The 14,263-nt window shown below is 52.4% G+C and overlaps 1 protein-coding gene across 5 annotated transcripts in view; it reads right to left on the bottom strand.

The window, feature by feature from the left end:
* MECR (mitochondrial trans-2-enoyl-CoA reductase) overlaps positions 1-14,263 on the bottom strand; it is a 30,809-nt gene that overhangs the window by 7,924 nt on the left and 8,622 nt on the right. For all 5 annotated transcript variants that reach the window (XM_037149281.2, XM_053660417.1, XM_037149280.2 and 2 more), the window contains 4 exons: positions 10,583-10,680; positions 9,975-10,106; positions 3,440-3,583; positions 639-741 (listed from right to left, as the gene is read on the bottom strand). In XM_037149281.2, the coding sequence (XP_037005176.2) occupies positions 639-741; positions 3,440-3,583; positions 9,975-10,106; positions 10,583-10,680 (477 nt within the window). The remainder of the gene's footprint in view (positions 1-638; positions 742-3,439; positions 3,584-9,974; positions 10,107-10,582; positions 10,681-14,263) is intronic.

Here is a 14,263-nt window from a genome sequence, read left to right as displayed (position 1 = left end):
CCGAGTATCAATTCTCCCCCTAAGCCCGCACTTCCACGACAGACAGGGCCACACTTGTGGACAGCCGGGTGTAGTGATCTGAGGGAAGGGGAACCAGTCAGGAAGGGAAGTCTGTTACGGACCTGCAGGGTGCAGCCCCCTGAGCAGGCTGCTTCCTCTCTGAAGCTTCAGTTTCCTCATGGATAAAACAGAGGTGATGAACCTGCCCCTGCCCTTCAATCCGTATTCTGTGCACTTAAGAGGTGCACACTCATGCAAGGGAAAGGCCCTGGGTTAGATGGTTCACAGAAAGAGTAACACAGCTGAAAACCTTCCCATATATGTACTGTGGTTTTGAAAACATGGGGTCGTCTACGGCCATACCACCCTGAAAGCGCCCGATCTCGTCTGAAAACATGGGGTTATCACAAGTCAAGAGTTTCAAACTCTGCTAGTGTTCAATCACCACCAGCTCCACCTCCTTCCTGCCCTCCCTTCACCTTTGCGAGATTCGCTTGTCCTAAAGTCCAGACTTAGTCTCTCTTCTCTGACAGCTGGGCCTGAGCAGCCTGCTTATGCAAGGGCGCCATCTGGTGGAGACGCAGGGACACCAGGTGGAAAGGCCCAAGTCAGGATCTGGGATGCCACCTCCCACGTACCTGTCTCGGACCACGTTGATGGTCCTTAGGCCCAGGGCCCTGGCGATCTGGATGACTGCTTGCCCCACGCCACTGTTGGATGCGTTCTGGATGACAGAATCTCCTGTGGAGCCAGGAAGAGACTCAGATCAAGCCCTGGAGACATGTAATTGGTCAAGGGCTTCCAGCCTGCGTTCCTATCACATTAGGCAAGAGATGGAGTACTTAGGCTCACGGGGCGCAGGGACCTGGCTGAGGAGCCTTCTCAGACCTTGGAGTGTTGCTCCCTCTTCTCCCAATGGTCCCCCCAAACTTCCACAACACCCTCGGTGCCTCCTAAGACTTGGCATATCAGAGTCTACAGTGGGCGAAATTTAGACCCTGCTGTGTAAAAATGATTTTATATCCTTTGTCATCCTCCAATTCTTATGTCCTCAAATCTCTGATTAGGTTATATCCTTGGTGTGCAATACTTTCTTCTTTCTCCCTTCATTTTGAAATCCTACTGAAATCCTTTGAAGTGCAGCTCCAGTGTGCAGCTTCCTCCATGAAGCCCTCCTAGGCTCTTCCCCACAGCACTCTGCAGGCATCTGTCTCTGCTAATCCACACAGTGGGCCTCATCTTCTACTTGGTTGTATATGGGTCCAACTGTACCCAGAGCTTGCAGCTTCTTGAGGCGAAGGCTATGCCTACTCTCCCTCCATACTGCTTAATAAAGGCTCATGGCCTGGAAACGGGATGACAGCCATCCTGGAGAAGCTGCACAGCCCCTGAAACAGGGTCCTATAGTTTGTAGTCCAAGCCCAGCCCTAGATCTGGAAGTAGTTCCTGGGGAAGCAGTGCGGCATGCTGGGGAAAACGGGCACCCTAAAACAGGATGGGCCTGGGTGTGAGTCCTGCTTCGCCAGTGATGGTAACTGAACGAGACAGGGCAGGTCATGGCCTCTCTGAACTGGTTTCCCTCCCAATGAAGCGGGAGCCCTGCCAGCATCAGTCGGGACGCTCCGAAATGGAGCCGATGCTGTCGTGCCCGGGAAGGCGCTCCGTTCCCCTGGAGTGCTGTCCGGGTGTGGACAGGCAGCAGGATCTGGTGCGAGAGACAGAGGACGTCCTGGAAGGACACCCATTCTCTGAGGTCAGGGTGTCACACAGGCTGTCAGTCATTAGTGGGTTATGAAATCAATGGAGTGGGTCACAAGTGGCATTTTTTTTTTTAGTGAAACAGAAGGGACTAGAATAAAAAACAGCAGAGCACATCACACATAGTAAGGGTAAATATTGCTCTATGAAATTTTGGTTCCCATTATATGTATATTCATACATGTCTATGTTCTGGATTTTAATACAAAATGGAATTCTTACTGTGGGTCAAGATCATAAGTTCAATGCCAATCTAGCCTAGGCCACACCAGCCCCGAGTCAGGAAAGTGAAGGGGCATGGTGGGCACCTGAGGTGGGGTGTCGCAGAATGCCCTGCTGTGTCCACCACAGTGGTGGCCCAGGTCAGGGGTGACCCGAAGAGGTGAGGCACAGATGACCAGAGTGTCCACTCACTAGGCTTGAGCAAAGGTCCCCGGCCACACCTGCTGGCTTTCCCCGCTGTCAGTTGCTAGGACTGCTCTGCTAGCGCTGCGAGACCTGCATTGCTCTCCGTGGGAAGTTGGGGTTGGTTTCCAGCTGGCCTGGGGCGGCAGCGGCCACCTAAGTTTACTGTATTCCAACACCTCTTGGTCTCAGGTTCCTCGCTGGCATGGCAGGGGTAAGCTGGGGGACTTCCACGGTCCTACCAGCTTGCGGACATGCACAACGTGCAGGGAAGCCTCCCACATGGGGCATGAGAGTGGGTGGGTGACCTCCTGCCATTGCAGGTAATGCTGAGGTGGGTGCTCTGAGGGTCGCTGGAGGGCCCCTGCAGGACTGAGCCGTGGTCGCCCACCCCAGTAACCGGCCTTCACTGGCTTCTCCCCCTTCCCATCTCACTCTCCCCTCTCCCTTACTCCTGATTCCCAAGTTACCTCCCCAGTGAACTGTGTGTCCCCAGGCCTTATCTCGGACTCTGCTACCAGGGAACCCCAAACAAAACACCCGGTTTTGTCATTTCCTTGCTGAGGGATCTCACACGGATAATTTACGTCTCTGCATCTCAGCTTCCTCCTTCCTGAAAAGGACGAATGGTGAAAGCAGGGTGGTCACTGCCCTGTAGGCCAGGCCCTGCGCCAGGTGTCACTGCAGGGTTTCAGCTCACCCTCGGAATTCCCAGCCTCCGTTTCACAAAGTCTGATGACCTGAGAGGCCGGCACACAGTTAGTGAAGGTGAAGCTGGAGTTCAGGCCCAGGCTGTCAGTCTGGGGCTTGCATCTCAACCAGGGGCACCTCGCTCACTGCGCACTCTGACCACTGCACGCATCCAACGTGGGAGAGCCGTGGAGGCCCCCATGTGAACTGCAAAGTGATACGTGGATGCCGAGTGGAATTACTGAGTTCAGCATTCTACTGAAAACACAGGGCCTGTGTCTACCTCGCCTGGCTCTGTATCCCTAGGGTTTAGCTCGACCTGTTTTTGCTGAATGACAGGATTCCGGCCCAAGCTCCAAGAATGTGACCCTTCAGCAGTTTTCCAGAATGTGCTCCTCATGGGGGTTCAGCGTGTATTCCAGGAACCAAGCTAACATCTCTCTAAGCAGAAGCATCCACACCACACTCACCCGAGTGAGGGCCCGTCTTCCTCCCCAAGCCTGAGTGCCCTTGACCTCGGCGCCAGGACTTGGGTCACACCCAGTTGGAAGATGCTGGCCTGCTCCTCCCGCCTGCAGGGTCCTACCTTGCCGCAGCTGCTCGAAGTCCATCAGCATCCTGTAGGCTGTGCAGGGGTTGACGCCGAGTGTGGCTGCGCTCTGAAGAGGGATGTCGCTGGGAACTGCGATCAGCGCTTCCTCGTTGAACACGGCCTCGGTCCGCCAGGTTCCTGGGTCAGCGGAGGAGTTCTGGGCAGTGAAGGAGGGCCCTCTCCTCCTCTACCCCCGTCCACCCTCCTCAGTGCACGGGCCTCTAGGACAGCAGACTTCAAAGAAGGGTTAGAGAACAAAAACAATCTTGAAGTCCTTTTGGATGCCTCTGAGTCCTCATAATTAAGTGAGGTGTAGATTGTGTTGTTCCCACGTTAACTACCATTGGCTAATGCTACCCAGTGGGTGGCTAAGAATCTCAGGCTACTGCACTTTGAGGGTAAGACAGTAACATCATTACCAGGAAAGTGAGAGGCCAAGAAAGCTCCCATTTTCCTCCTGGGTCCGCAGTCTCACCCAGGGCAGGCTGACTTGGGTGGGGTTATGGGAAAACACATGGAAGTAGAAGTTGGAGCCCTAGGTTTGGGACCCGGTGGTGTTAGTCTGCTACTTTGGGCAAATCCCCACGTCACTCGAGTTTTCGTTCCTCTAGTAGATAAACGACACTGTCAGGAAGAGCCTGGCTGGCCTCCTCCGAGAGCTGCTGCACAGATCAAATGAGATACGGGCAATAAAAAAGTCCTATAAATGGAAAGAAATGATCATGAACTACCAAGCCACACTCCAGTCCCAGACTAAAGACTCGTAAAATGTCACTGCTGAGAAGGCCCTTGAGAGTCGGGAGTTTAACCTCCTCACTCTGCAGAGCAGGAAACTAAGGAAGCGACTCGCCCAGTGGCCTGGAAACCAGGCTGCCCCTCCCTCCTCAGACGCCCCCCCCCCCGCCCGCACCTGCTATGAGCCACGCACCAGGACAGCGCGGATGCGTGCCTTACTTTCGTGGAGTTTCCACTCTAGTGGAGTAGAACAAGTGAGAAACAAACAAGAAAACACAGTAATTATAAATTATAGAGGGACAGAGTAACAGTGGAGAGAATTACTTTAGACGGGAGTCAGCGACAGCTTCTCTGAGGAGGTAACAGGCTAAAGGGTGGTGTCATTAGCCACTCAGGGACATCCGGGGCAGAGGAGAACGCACACACGGGGACTCTGAGGCAGGCCGGACATCAGGGTGGAAATCGGGGGCAGAGAGTGATGGGAAGAGTGGTCAAGATGTAGCTGAGGTATTACGGGCTGAATGAATGTTTCAGAGAATTTCATGATCTGGACTAGAGGAACCATGAGTGATGCTGTAACTCAGGACACACGCATATATGAATCTCTTTCTCTGTTGGTGTGTATACGTGATTGTGTATCTCTCTCTATAAATATTTATGTATCTGTCTTCATATATGTGTGTCTATACATATATTAATACATGTGTGTATACACACACACACACACACACACACACCAAATGTTTTCACGGACCAATATTTACCCTACCATCTCATTCTTCATTCTACTCTGCCCTAGTAAAAAAGAATTCCGTTTGCAACTCACTTTACTGATTTTGCGAATGGGTCATAACCTATAGTCTGAAAAACAGAGCTCAGGGCCATGGCATGGAGAATAGATTTTATTTTAGTGAACGGGAAGTTTCTAATGAGCTTTAAGAGAACCCTGGGGCCACTGGATTTATGCTTTAAGACACTTTGTTGCTGCTTAGAGGAAGAGACGGGCGTGGTGAGGGGCAGAGTGGAGATGGGAGGCCCGACCAGGAGGCTTCTGCAGGGGTTGAGCCCTGAGACCATGGTTGTCTAGACCCAGACGCTGGCGGTGGGCATGGAGAAGAGTAGATGGGTTTGAACTGTCTGCTGAAGATATGTCGGCAGGGGTTGAAGGGCACCGGGGGCGGGGTGGCAGGTGCTCGCCCAGGCAGGCAGGGTCTCATACAAAGCGGAGGCGGAGAGGACGACTTTGGAGTCAGGCTGTGCCACGCACACACGAGGCTGGAAACTGCCGTACGGAAACTCCGCGCAGCCTGCTGGCTCTGTGTCTGCTGGCTGTGCTGTCCCAGGGCCCTGGGCCGAAATTTCCGAAGCCCGTGGGTATGCGCACTCATTACTCAGTTGCCGGAATCCTGTCTCCTGGTGCCACACGTCCCAGGTATGGGGGGTAAGAGGCAGCTTAAGCGACTACTAATTGTGCTGCAGGAGTGTAGAAAATATTTGGACTTTAGGGACCGGGAATTGGGGATAAGGAGCAGGACACGATTAAAGGCCGTGTCAATCCCAGAGCAGATCTGTGACTGAGAAAAAATAAGAGGCTGAAAAACTGAAGGGTTCCTTTGGGGTCCCAGAGGGGCCTTGGTGTTCTCTGGGCTTCACTGGGCCTGGTTCTCAAGTCTTCATCGTCCTCTTCGTGATCGTCACCCCCGCATTGCAGCCCACATTTACTGTACTCTAGTCCATGCCAAACGCTTGGTGCCCGGCTTGTATGCATGAAATCAAGGTTGTCTTCTAATTCCCCTTAGTGGCACGACAAGGGAGATTCAGCCCTTGACAGGGATTTCTGGGGCCTGACTGTCCCTAATCCTCTTCTCAGTAGGACCTGGGCGGGGTGAGGACAGTGCCCAGGCCAGCCCCGAGGGACTCCAGGGGTTGAAAGGAGAAACCCTGAGGCTTTGGAGCTGGAGAGACCTGATTAAAAACTGTTCTGCCACCCATTAGTGGTGCGATCTCAGATTTTTACTTCACTTTTTCTGAGTTTCACTTTTCCCACTGTATGAAACAGAGAGGAGAGCATCTCGCTGCATTTGTGTGAAGATTCAGCGCGATGGCGCTCGTGCAGACCGTCGTGTGCCGAGTGGGTGGGAAAGGAGCACCGCCCCTCTGCTGGTCCTGAGTCTTGGGCCCCAGCTCTGGGCACAGCCATTGCTCACACATGTGCCATTGACCCTTCGCCATCTCCATCACCTAATGCAGGGTCGGCAGACTAGCCCGTGGGCCAAATCCGGCTCACCACCTATTTCTGTAAATAAAGTTTTACTGGAACACAGCCACGCTCACTTTCTGAAATTGTTTATGGCTACTTAAAATGGCAGAGTTGAGTAGGGGTGGTACGTTAGGCAGAGCCTAAAATATTTACTATTTGGCCATTCAAGAAAAAAGTTTCCTAACCCTGATCTAATGTACACAGAGATTTAGCATTTGCAAAGATCGCTGCACCCATTACCTCAGTTGAGTAGTGTCTGAGCTGCAAGGCAGTAACTATTAGTCCATTTTAGAGATGAGCAAACTGAGGCCCAAAATGCAATAGTTGTGACCTAAGGTCAGACAGGGCAGGTGGAAGGAGAGCCCGCATGTGATTCCCAGGCCAGTCCCTTTTCTCCTGCTCCGTGCTGCCTCAGCCAGGCCCTTAAAATTATTTGTTTGTTTGTTTATTTATTTATTTTTAGACAGAGAGGAAGGGACAAAGGGAGGGAAACGCCAATGCGTGGTTGCCTCTTGTGTGCCCCCTACTGGGGACCTGGCCTGCAACCCATGCATGTGCCCGACTGGGAATGGAACCAAGGATCCTTTGGTTCGCAGGCCTGGGCTCAATCCACTGAGCCACATCAGCCAGGGCCTCAGCCGGGGTTTGACTGTTTGCAATGGGTAGGTTAGATCACACATTCTCCGGCCCCGTCGCCCTCGGGACTAGTTGGGATGCACGTGGGGAAAAGCTCACTAGAGCCACAGCAATGGCTGGGCAGCTCAATACCATGAAAAATGACCAAGACTTGGCCAGTAGAGGACTTAGCTGTTTACCTAATTACCACTCTTACTGAGCTGCAGCCTTCACGACAAGACCAGGTCTGTTCACTGCTGTATATTAGGGCCCAGTACAGCACAGATGTTCCCAAAATGTTTACTGAATAAACTGAACTAATTATAGTCCTGATAATCATAAAATCCTCATCCTCTCTGACTGGCACCTGGTTTAAAAGACTCGCTTTTCCTCCAGGGAGAAAGACCTGTTCTGGCCACCACCACCACCGGCATCCCCTGTGCAATTACCCACACGCCTGGCAGATGTCCTCTGTTGTTCTCTCCAAGTCTAATTACCATGTTCTGTTACTTTAGCTCTTAAACCCATGTCTCCTGCAGTCCTGCGTCATTGTCTTGTCCAGACACTCATCACCTGAAGTCAGGCATTTCCTTACTGGTTTCCTGCCTCCACGTGGCTGCTGCCCTTCCTGAGCATTCTCTGCACTGCAGGAGTCTGATCAAATCGTTCCTCTTCCTAACGCCTCACCAGGCCCCCTCTGACCGTGGATGAGAGCCCTCCTTGTCTGGGCCCCAGCCCACCTCTCCAGCCTCACCTTGCTTCTGCACGGTCTCTCCCCGGGCCCAGCCACACTGAGCTGCCTGCAGCAGTGATGGCGCCATGCCTTTGCCCATGCTGTACTCCCTGCCAGGGAAGCCTTCCCTCACCCAGCCCGCTGGCTGCGTTTCCACTACTCAGTGTTTCCAACTAAGTTCAATCGTCAGTTCCTGAAGCTTCCTGATACAGGATTCTCGCCTTTGTGCCATCCGGTGAGAGGGGCACTTGTTACACTGCGTTGTATAGCTGTTTTCCTGTTCCCAGGCGGGAGCCCTTTGCGGGCAGGGCCTACCTGCCCCACCACATGTGCTCCTCACCCTGCACGGGCACTGGTCCGAGCACCAGCCGGTGTCCAGTGAGCCCTTGCAGCTCCCCGTTCGTTCACATGGCCGGGTACGTTCACTGCCAGGTGGCGGGAGGAGAGGGTGTGGCCATTCTCGGCAGCTCTCCTGATCTCAGAGAAGCAAAGAGCTTCTCGTGGACTTCTGTTACTGGTTCATTTGTTTTTCCCCCCGCCTTTTTCCTTCTAGAACTACTGCTTCCTAACCTCTGGGGCTCTCAACCACAAGGCCCACCCTCCATACCACAGAGATGGGCAAGAGAATCAACTAAGCGATTGGACTGGCCCAACCCTATTGCCCTGGTGGTGGGGTCACGGATGGGCAAGGACCCAGAGAGGACTGTTGGGTGCCCTGCTGGGGGATGGATATGATTGTGTTGAATGGACTGTGCAGGATGTTCTCAGGATGACGTAAACCTCTGGCTGCCGGTGGCCATCTATGAAAGGTTATGTAACAGAGGGGATTTTGAATCTTAGTTCTACCACTTACTAGCTAGATGATCCTGGGCAATTACTTAATCCTTTACATTTACTATCGTCTCATCTGCAAAATGGGAATAACAGTATCTACCTCATGTGGGAATAAATGAGTTAATATATGTAAGGTCCTCAGAACAGTGCCTGGTGCACAGGGAGTGGTTGATAAATATTTGTTGCTATTACTATATCACTGTGTGGGAGAGCCCATCTAAGAACAAATAAGAACAAGAGAAAGACAGGGCTCTGACATCACTGCAGTTCCTGGCTCCAGCTCTGCCTGAAGCCTTCTATCTCCTGCATTTCCCAGTTTCACAGACTGATTAGCTTCTTTTTTTGTAAAGCAAGTCTGAGTTGACTCTCTGGAAGTTATAACCCATAGAGTCCTACAGCTGGGGTGTAGTGGGGAAAACAGAGAAAGCGAGTCTGGTGAGTTCTCTTTCAGTCCGCTATTTCAGTTTGGGCAAGGGCTTCTTTCAAGCTTCAGTTCCTCCTGCCCAATGGGATTGACAATGTCTGTCCGCTTCCCTCCCGTGGCTGCTGGGAGGACTCCTCTGTGTAATATTTGCGCCTCAAAACCCACCAAGTGTTGAATAACTCAGCAATGACTCCTTACTGAAAAGGGGGCCCTAATGCTTTGTGTGGCTTTTGCAGGGTCCCGTGTGGCCGCATTACCTTTGTGACCTTCTCACTCACGCCACCTTCTCCCAAGTGCACATCCTCTGCTGAGGCTGTGCCGGATTTTCTGCCATTTCCCAAACTCATCTTTGTGTTTTTGCTCCTCTGTTTCCTCCAAATGCAATGATTTTGGCTCCTCTCCATCGACAAAACTCATCTGTCAAAGGTCTGTTCCTATGAGCCTCCTCCAGGAAGCCCTGATTCTCCCTTAAGACTGTCCCCCCCCCCCCCCCCCCCACACTGGCGCACAGAGTCGCCAGGAACGTCTTCCGCTTCCTGTGAATTTGAATTTGTAGCATTCCCTTTGCTGAGGTTATTGGTTTGGAGATTCCTTCAGTTGGACCTTAACCTCCTGGAGGGCAGGGGCTGTCTTGATTGTGTTCCACACTGAACCTCACAGCAGGGATTTGGGGATTCAGAGAATCACAGCTCCAATCCACATGAGCCCATGGAGATGAGAGAGCAGGCAACTCACCTTCTGAGCGGAAGAGACAGAATTTCTGCTCTCTGTGTTCAGCTCCCACCTGCCCTGAGGGTAGGCGAGGTCTGTGGACTTAACAATAGACCCCGAGCTGCTTAGTTGCAGTGAGCCAGTGAGCAAACCTCTCCAGTGCGTGTGAACTAGGATCTGGAACAACGAAAGGCTGCAGGTACCTGGAGAAACTCACCCAAACCAGCAGCTGCTGGAATCACCCAGTCTCCTGGCTTCACCCCGGTCACGCCACTGCCCACTGCCACCACCTGTCCGACGCCTTCGTTCCCTCCGACTGCAGGCAGCGTGGGAAGGAGGCCGTAATTCCCTAAGGAGGAAGAGCACAGAGGGTCATCCGACCAGGCTTGGGCAGCGAGAGCATGGACCTCAAGTCAGGCCTAAGCCCGACCTGGGTTCTGCCTTTGACCAGCTGTGTTAGTTACCACCCGACCGCTCTGAGCCTCAGCTTCTTCACCTGTGAAGGGGGACAATGCTTTTTTGCATTTGTGGTTATTAGGAGGATTCAACCAGATAATGTAAGAAAGGAGCCCAGTATGTTGCAGGTTCATCGCTGTGGTTGGTTTACTCCTACTGCAATCCTCCTAATTCTGGAAAAGCCTCACAACCCAGGGAGAGGAGGCCAGGGGCTCACACTGCCTGCAGACTGTGCATCTGCATCTGGGGCACAGCGGCTGCTACCCCAGGCATCTCACACCCACACCTGAGGAGGGATGAAAGTGAGGGGGTGACTGAGCAGCAACAACAAAAAAGCCAATCCATGTAAACCACAGAAAGCAAGGCTACCTTGGATCATATTTATATCAGATGGGTTGATGGGGGCTGCCAGCATCTTCACGTGGACGTCTGACCCGCCCACGGCAGGTAGCTCCAGGTCCTTCAGTCTGCACACAAAGCCAAAGAGAGATGTTAATGTCACCCAGGGCAGACAGGGCGTCTTTCACTCACACCGTCTCCCCAGAGCACGTTAGGCAGCACCGTCGTGTGCGTTGCTGTGTGCCCGCTGCCATTGTGCGCCCAGGAGTCTGGGTTCTGTCGGAAACGAGAAAGGTGCTGTAAGGAACAGCGTACAGGCTGAGTCTCTCATTAGCTGCAAGGGGGAAATCCCTGGTGACCGCTCAGCCGCACCACCCACTCCGCTCAGCCGCACCACCCACTCCGCTCAGCCGCATCACCCACTCCGAGACAGAAAATAGTTCAAGAGTCCGCTGGCCTGGATGAACTTTCTGCTTCCCAGAACTTGCTCATCGGGCGCCTGGTGTGCTCACTCACACAGGCTCCAGGCCCCGGCTCTGACCCGCTGCCCAGACTCTCCAAACAGGGGCGTCCTGAGGAGGCCTCGGGAACAGGCGCAACCGACCAGGCCTCCCTGAGCTGGCTCATTTGTCCTCCACTCCTGTTCCCCCTCATGACACACAGAGGGGAGGGGGAGACTTTCCTGCAGAGGGAAGTTGAGATGACCTTTGTCCCTCAGAAAGAACTCCCTGGTGACTGTGGGTCACCCCCTGGCGTGGTGCCCCCTCTGGATGAGGAACCTGCTCAGAAAGCACACTGGACCGGGAGCAAGCATCTTAGGTGTGCAGCCCTACCATGTGATGGCCGTGCCACTCTGGGCTGTTTCTCCGCCTGTAAAACGGGTGGGGGTGGGGCGGGCACCCGAGCACTTCCAAGAGCAGTTCTCCTTCCCAGTGTATGGAACAACTCCCTCTGACCGCTGCGGGCCCCAGGGGCCCCTGGAACTTTGGTCAATGGGCAAAACCTGCCAAAGGGCTTCTGAGCGTGGCCCAGTGACAATATCCGTGTGTTACTTTTGTTAAGATCTTCCAGCCAGAAAGCACTGATCAGTGTGCTAGACTGGTGGGTCCTTGTGGCTTTTCATTACGGGACCCTTTCCTTCCCCACACCCCTCAGGCTTCACGTCTGCGGTGCTTTCTCTGCCCAAACGGACTTGCTAAGCAAGGATTCTCTTCATCTGTGCTTACTAAAGGCACGTGTAACTGCTGGCCGGGGGCTCTGAGCATTAGGCAACAGCGTCACCGCTCTACACTGATGTAACTCTGCCCACTTTTCATGGAAATCTGACCTTTTAATTATGTCTGAGGCTCCATTTTGCAGTAAAAGTGTGACTTTCAAGAAATGTCTTGTACTAATAGTAATAATGGTGGCAGGTATTTATTACACACGGCGTCCTGTGCTGGGGCTTTAAATACACGATCTAAGATGTAACACTTCCATGAGGGAAGTATTACTATTTCCATTCTATCAGGTAGGAAGTGGAGGCTGCCAGAGATCACTGGACAGGTAAGACACTTGGACAGTGGCGAGGCTTCCCTACTTGCAAAGTTGGTGCTCTTACTTACTTACCTTCCTGTCCCCAGCATCCTGAAATTAGTCTGGGAACCCCTCTGACTGCCTGCAAGGACTCTGGGGGTCCCAATGTGGGAACCCCTGTACCAGATTATGACCAAAATAAGGGAGGCTGTACCTCACCATGGTTGAGAAACAGCTATAAAAAAACAAAATAAAAATACTTGTTAGAGAAAGTGGGTAACTAGGAAGAAGTTGACGACGTGGCAGAGAGAATAGAGAGAGAGATTCCTCCGCCCCCTTTTTTGGTAAATGCTGAGGAATGTGCGTGTTTATGTGCGGCTGGAGGGGGGTCCTTGTAATAATAACAGTAACTGCTGCTCGAGTGCTTACCGGTGAGTCACTATGCTGAGTGCTCTCCATGCCAGCTTTCTACTATTATTCTGATTTTATATCCGAGAAACAAAGGCACAAAAGAAGGGATACAGATTGCTCAAGGCCACCAAAAGCAGTAAGTGTATGATCCATGTGAGCCTGGTAGTCTGATGCTGGAGCAGTCAAATGGCTGGCGGCTTCCTCCAGACCAAGCGGAAGGCAGCAAGGAGAGTGAGCACCTGCCAGGAGCGGTGAGCGGGCTTGATTCTTGCTGGACGGGCCAGGGGAAGCGGAGGCGTCAGAAGCTCCCCAGCCCGCTAAGCAGACAGCGAAGCTTTTCTGTGAATGCACAAATCAGCTGGCACTGCAAAGACACACTATGCCCAGACAGCATGGACCATGGACTGGTGGCCCCTTTGGATCATCTGTGCTGCTTCTCTCTGGCATTCTGACATATAATCTGAGCTTTTGTGTAAGCCAGCAAAGTCCATGCCCTCAAGCTTTTGAGACATTGTTTTCCCTGCAGTCTCCACATGCTCTTGCCTCGGCCCAGGCTTTCCCGCAGATTCTCCAGGAAGTGAAAAATTCAACTCACTGTTTTAGAACCAACTCAAATGTCACTCCCCCTAAGACATCTACTGATCCACTTCTGGGCTCCTGAACGCCCCCATTACACAGAAACAGCGATCACACCATAAGACCTTCTTACCCGAGCTCGTTGCTTTCTAGTTTACGAAATTTTTTCATACATATTTTTCAATTGATCACAAGGCACAAATTCACATTCCTTTTCGAAACACTTGGGGTGAGATGTGCATGCCTCAGGGTTCTGAACTGTGTTTTATCTCTGCCCCACGTGGGGGATGGGGCAGCACTCCACCATCAGACACGCTGCTTTGCAACAAAACACATACATATTCACAGTAAGGGAACGAATAACGACCACATTAAGAACTTCATGTTGGAGGTCAGGTTTTGCCTCCAAAAGTTACGAAAAAACACAAATGATTAAAAAAGAAGAACAAGGCTCAGTGTGCAGAGCTGTTTGGATTTCGGGGTTGTGGGCATGAATTTGGAATTAGATCCAGGCCTTTCCGATTCAGTTCAGGGCTTTTTTTACTGACCTCCTCATTTTGCAGTCACAGTGAGTTGCCTCCTATTAGATCGGGAGCTCAGGGAGAGCAGAGGACTCTCGGTTGCAGCACAGTGCTGGTGACCAGAACAGCGCTCGTGGCTCCCCACAGAGATGATCCAAGTCTCCTCTCCAGAGAGAAAATGTGGCACAGAAGTGCCAGTCGTTTAGGGCGGAGGAGAGGCTCAAACCACAGGGACTTAGCTATTGAGGCTTGTATTTGCTCTTCCTGATTCTGGGCTCTTAGGGAAAACAGGCCTGAAAGATGGGAGCGAATAAACAAATGGAGATGACCTCTAAGAGAGTCTGGTCTGAGCAAAAACCCATGGCTCTTCCTCACAGGCAAGTTCAGCCCAGAGATGCAGTAAGATGGTACTTCTTAAAGCTCTAGATGGCCGTGGTCAAGATGAGAATCCAGGCAGATCACAGTTCACAGATGAAGGCCAGAGCGTGGGTTTGGGTCGAAATCAGCAGTCCTGGGTTTGAATCCTGCCCTGGTCAGTTACCAGATAGATAAACCTTGAAACCCTGGTCTGTGAAACTGGGAGGACACTGGAGCCTGGCTCACAGGGTGACCTGAGTGCATAAAGCATCCTTCAGTGCCCGGTGGCACCTGTTACCAGTCCAAGGAAGCCTCTGAAACAGTTAGCTTG

Source organism: Artibeus jamaicensis, unplaced genomic scaffold (assembly GCF_021234435.1).
Source record: "Artibeus jamaicensis isolate MK-2021 breed Jamaican fruit bat unplaced genomic scaffold, CSHL_Jam_final scaffold_847, whole genome shotgun sequence".
NCBI classification, from domain to species: domain Eukaryota; kingdom Metazoa; phylum Chordata; class Mammalia; order Chiroptera; family Phyllostomidae; genus Artibeus; species Artibeus jamaicensis.
Note: the sequence above shows the minus strand (reverse complement) of the source record. Positions and strands in the feature narration are given on the sequence as shown.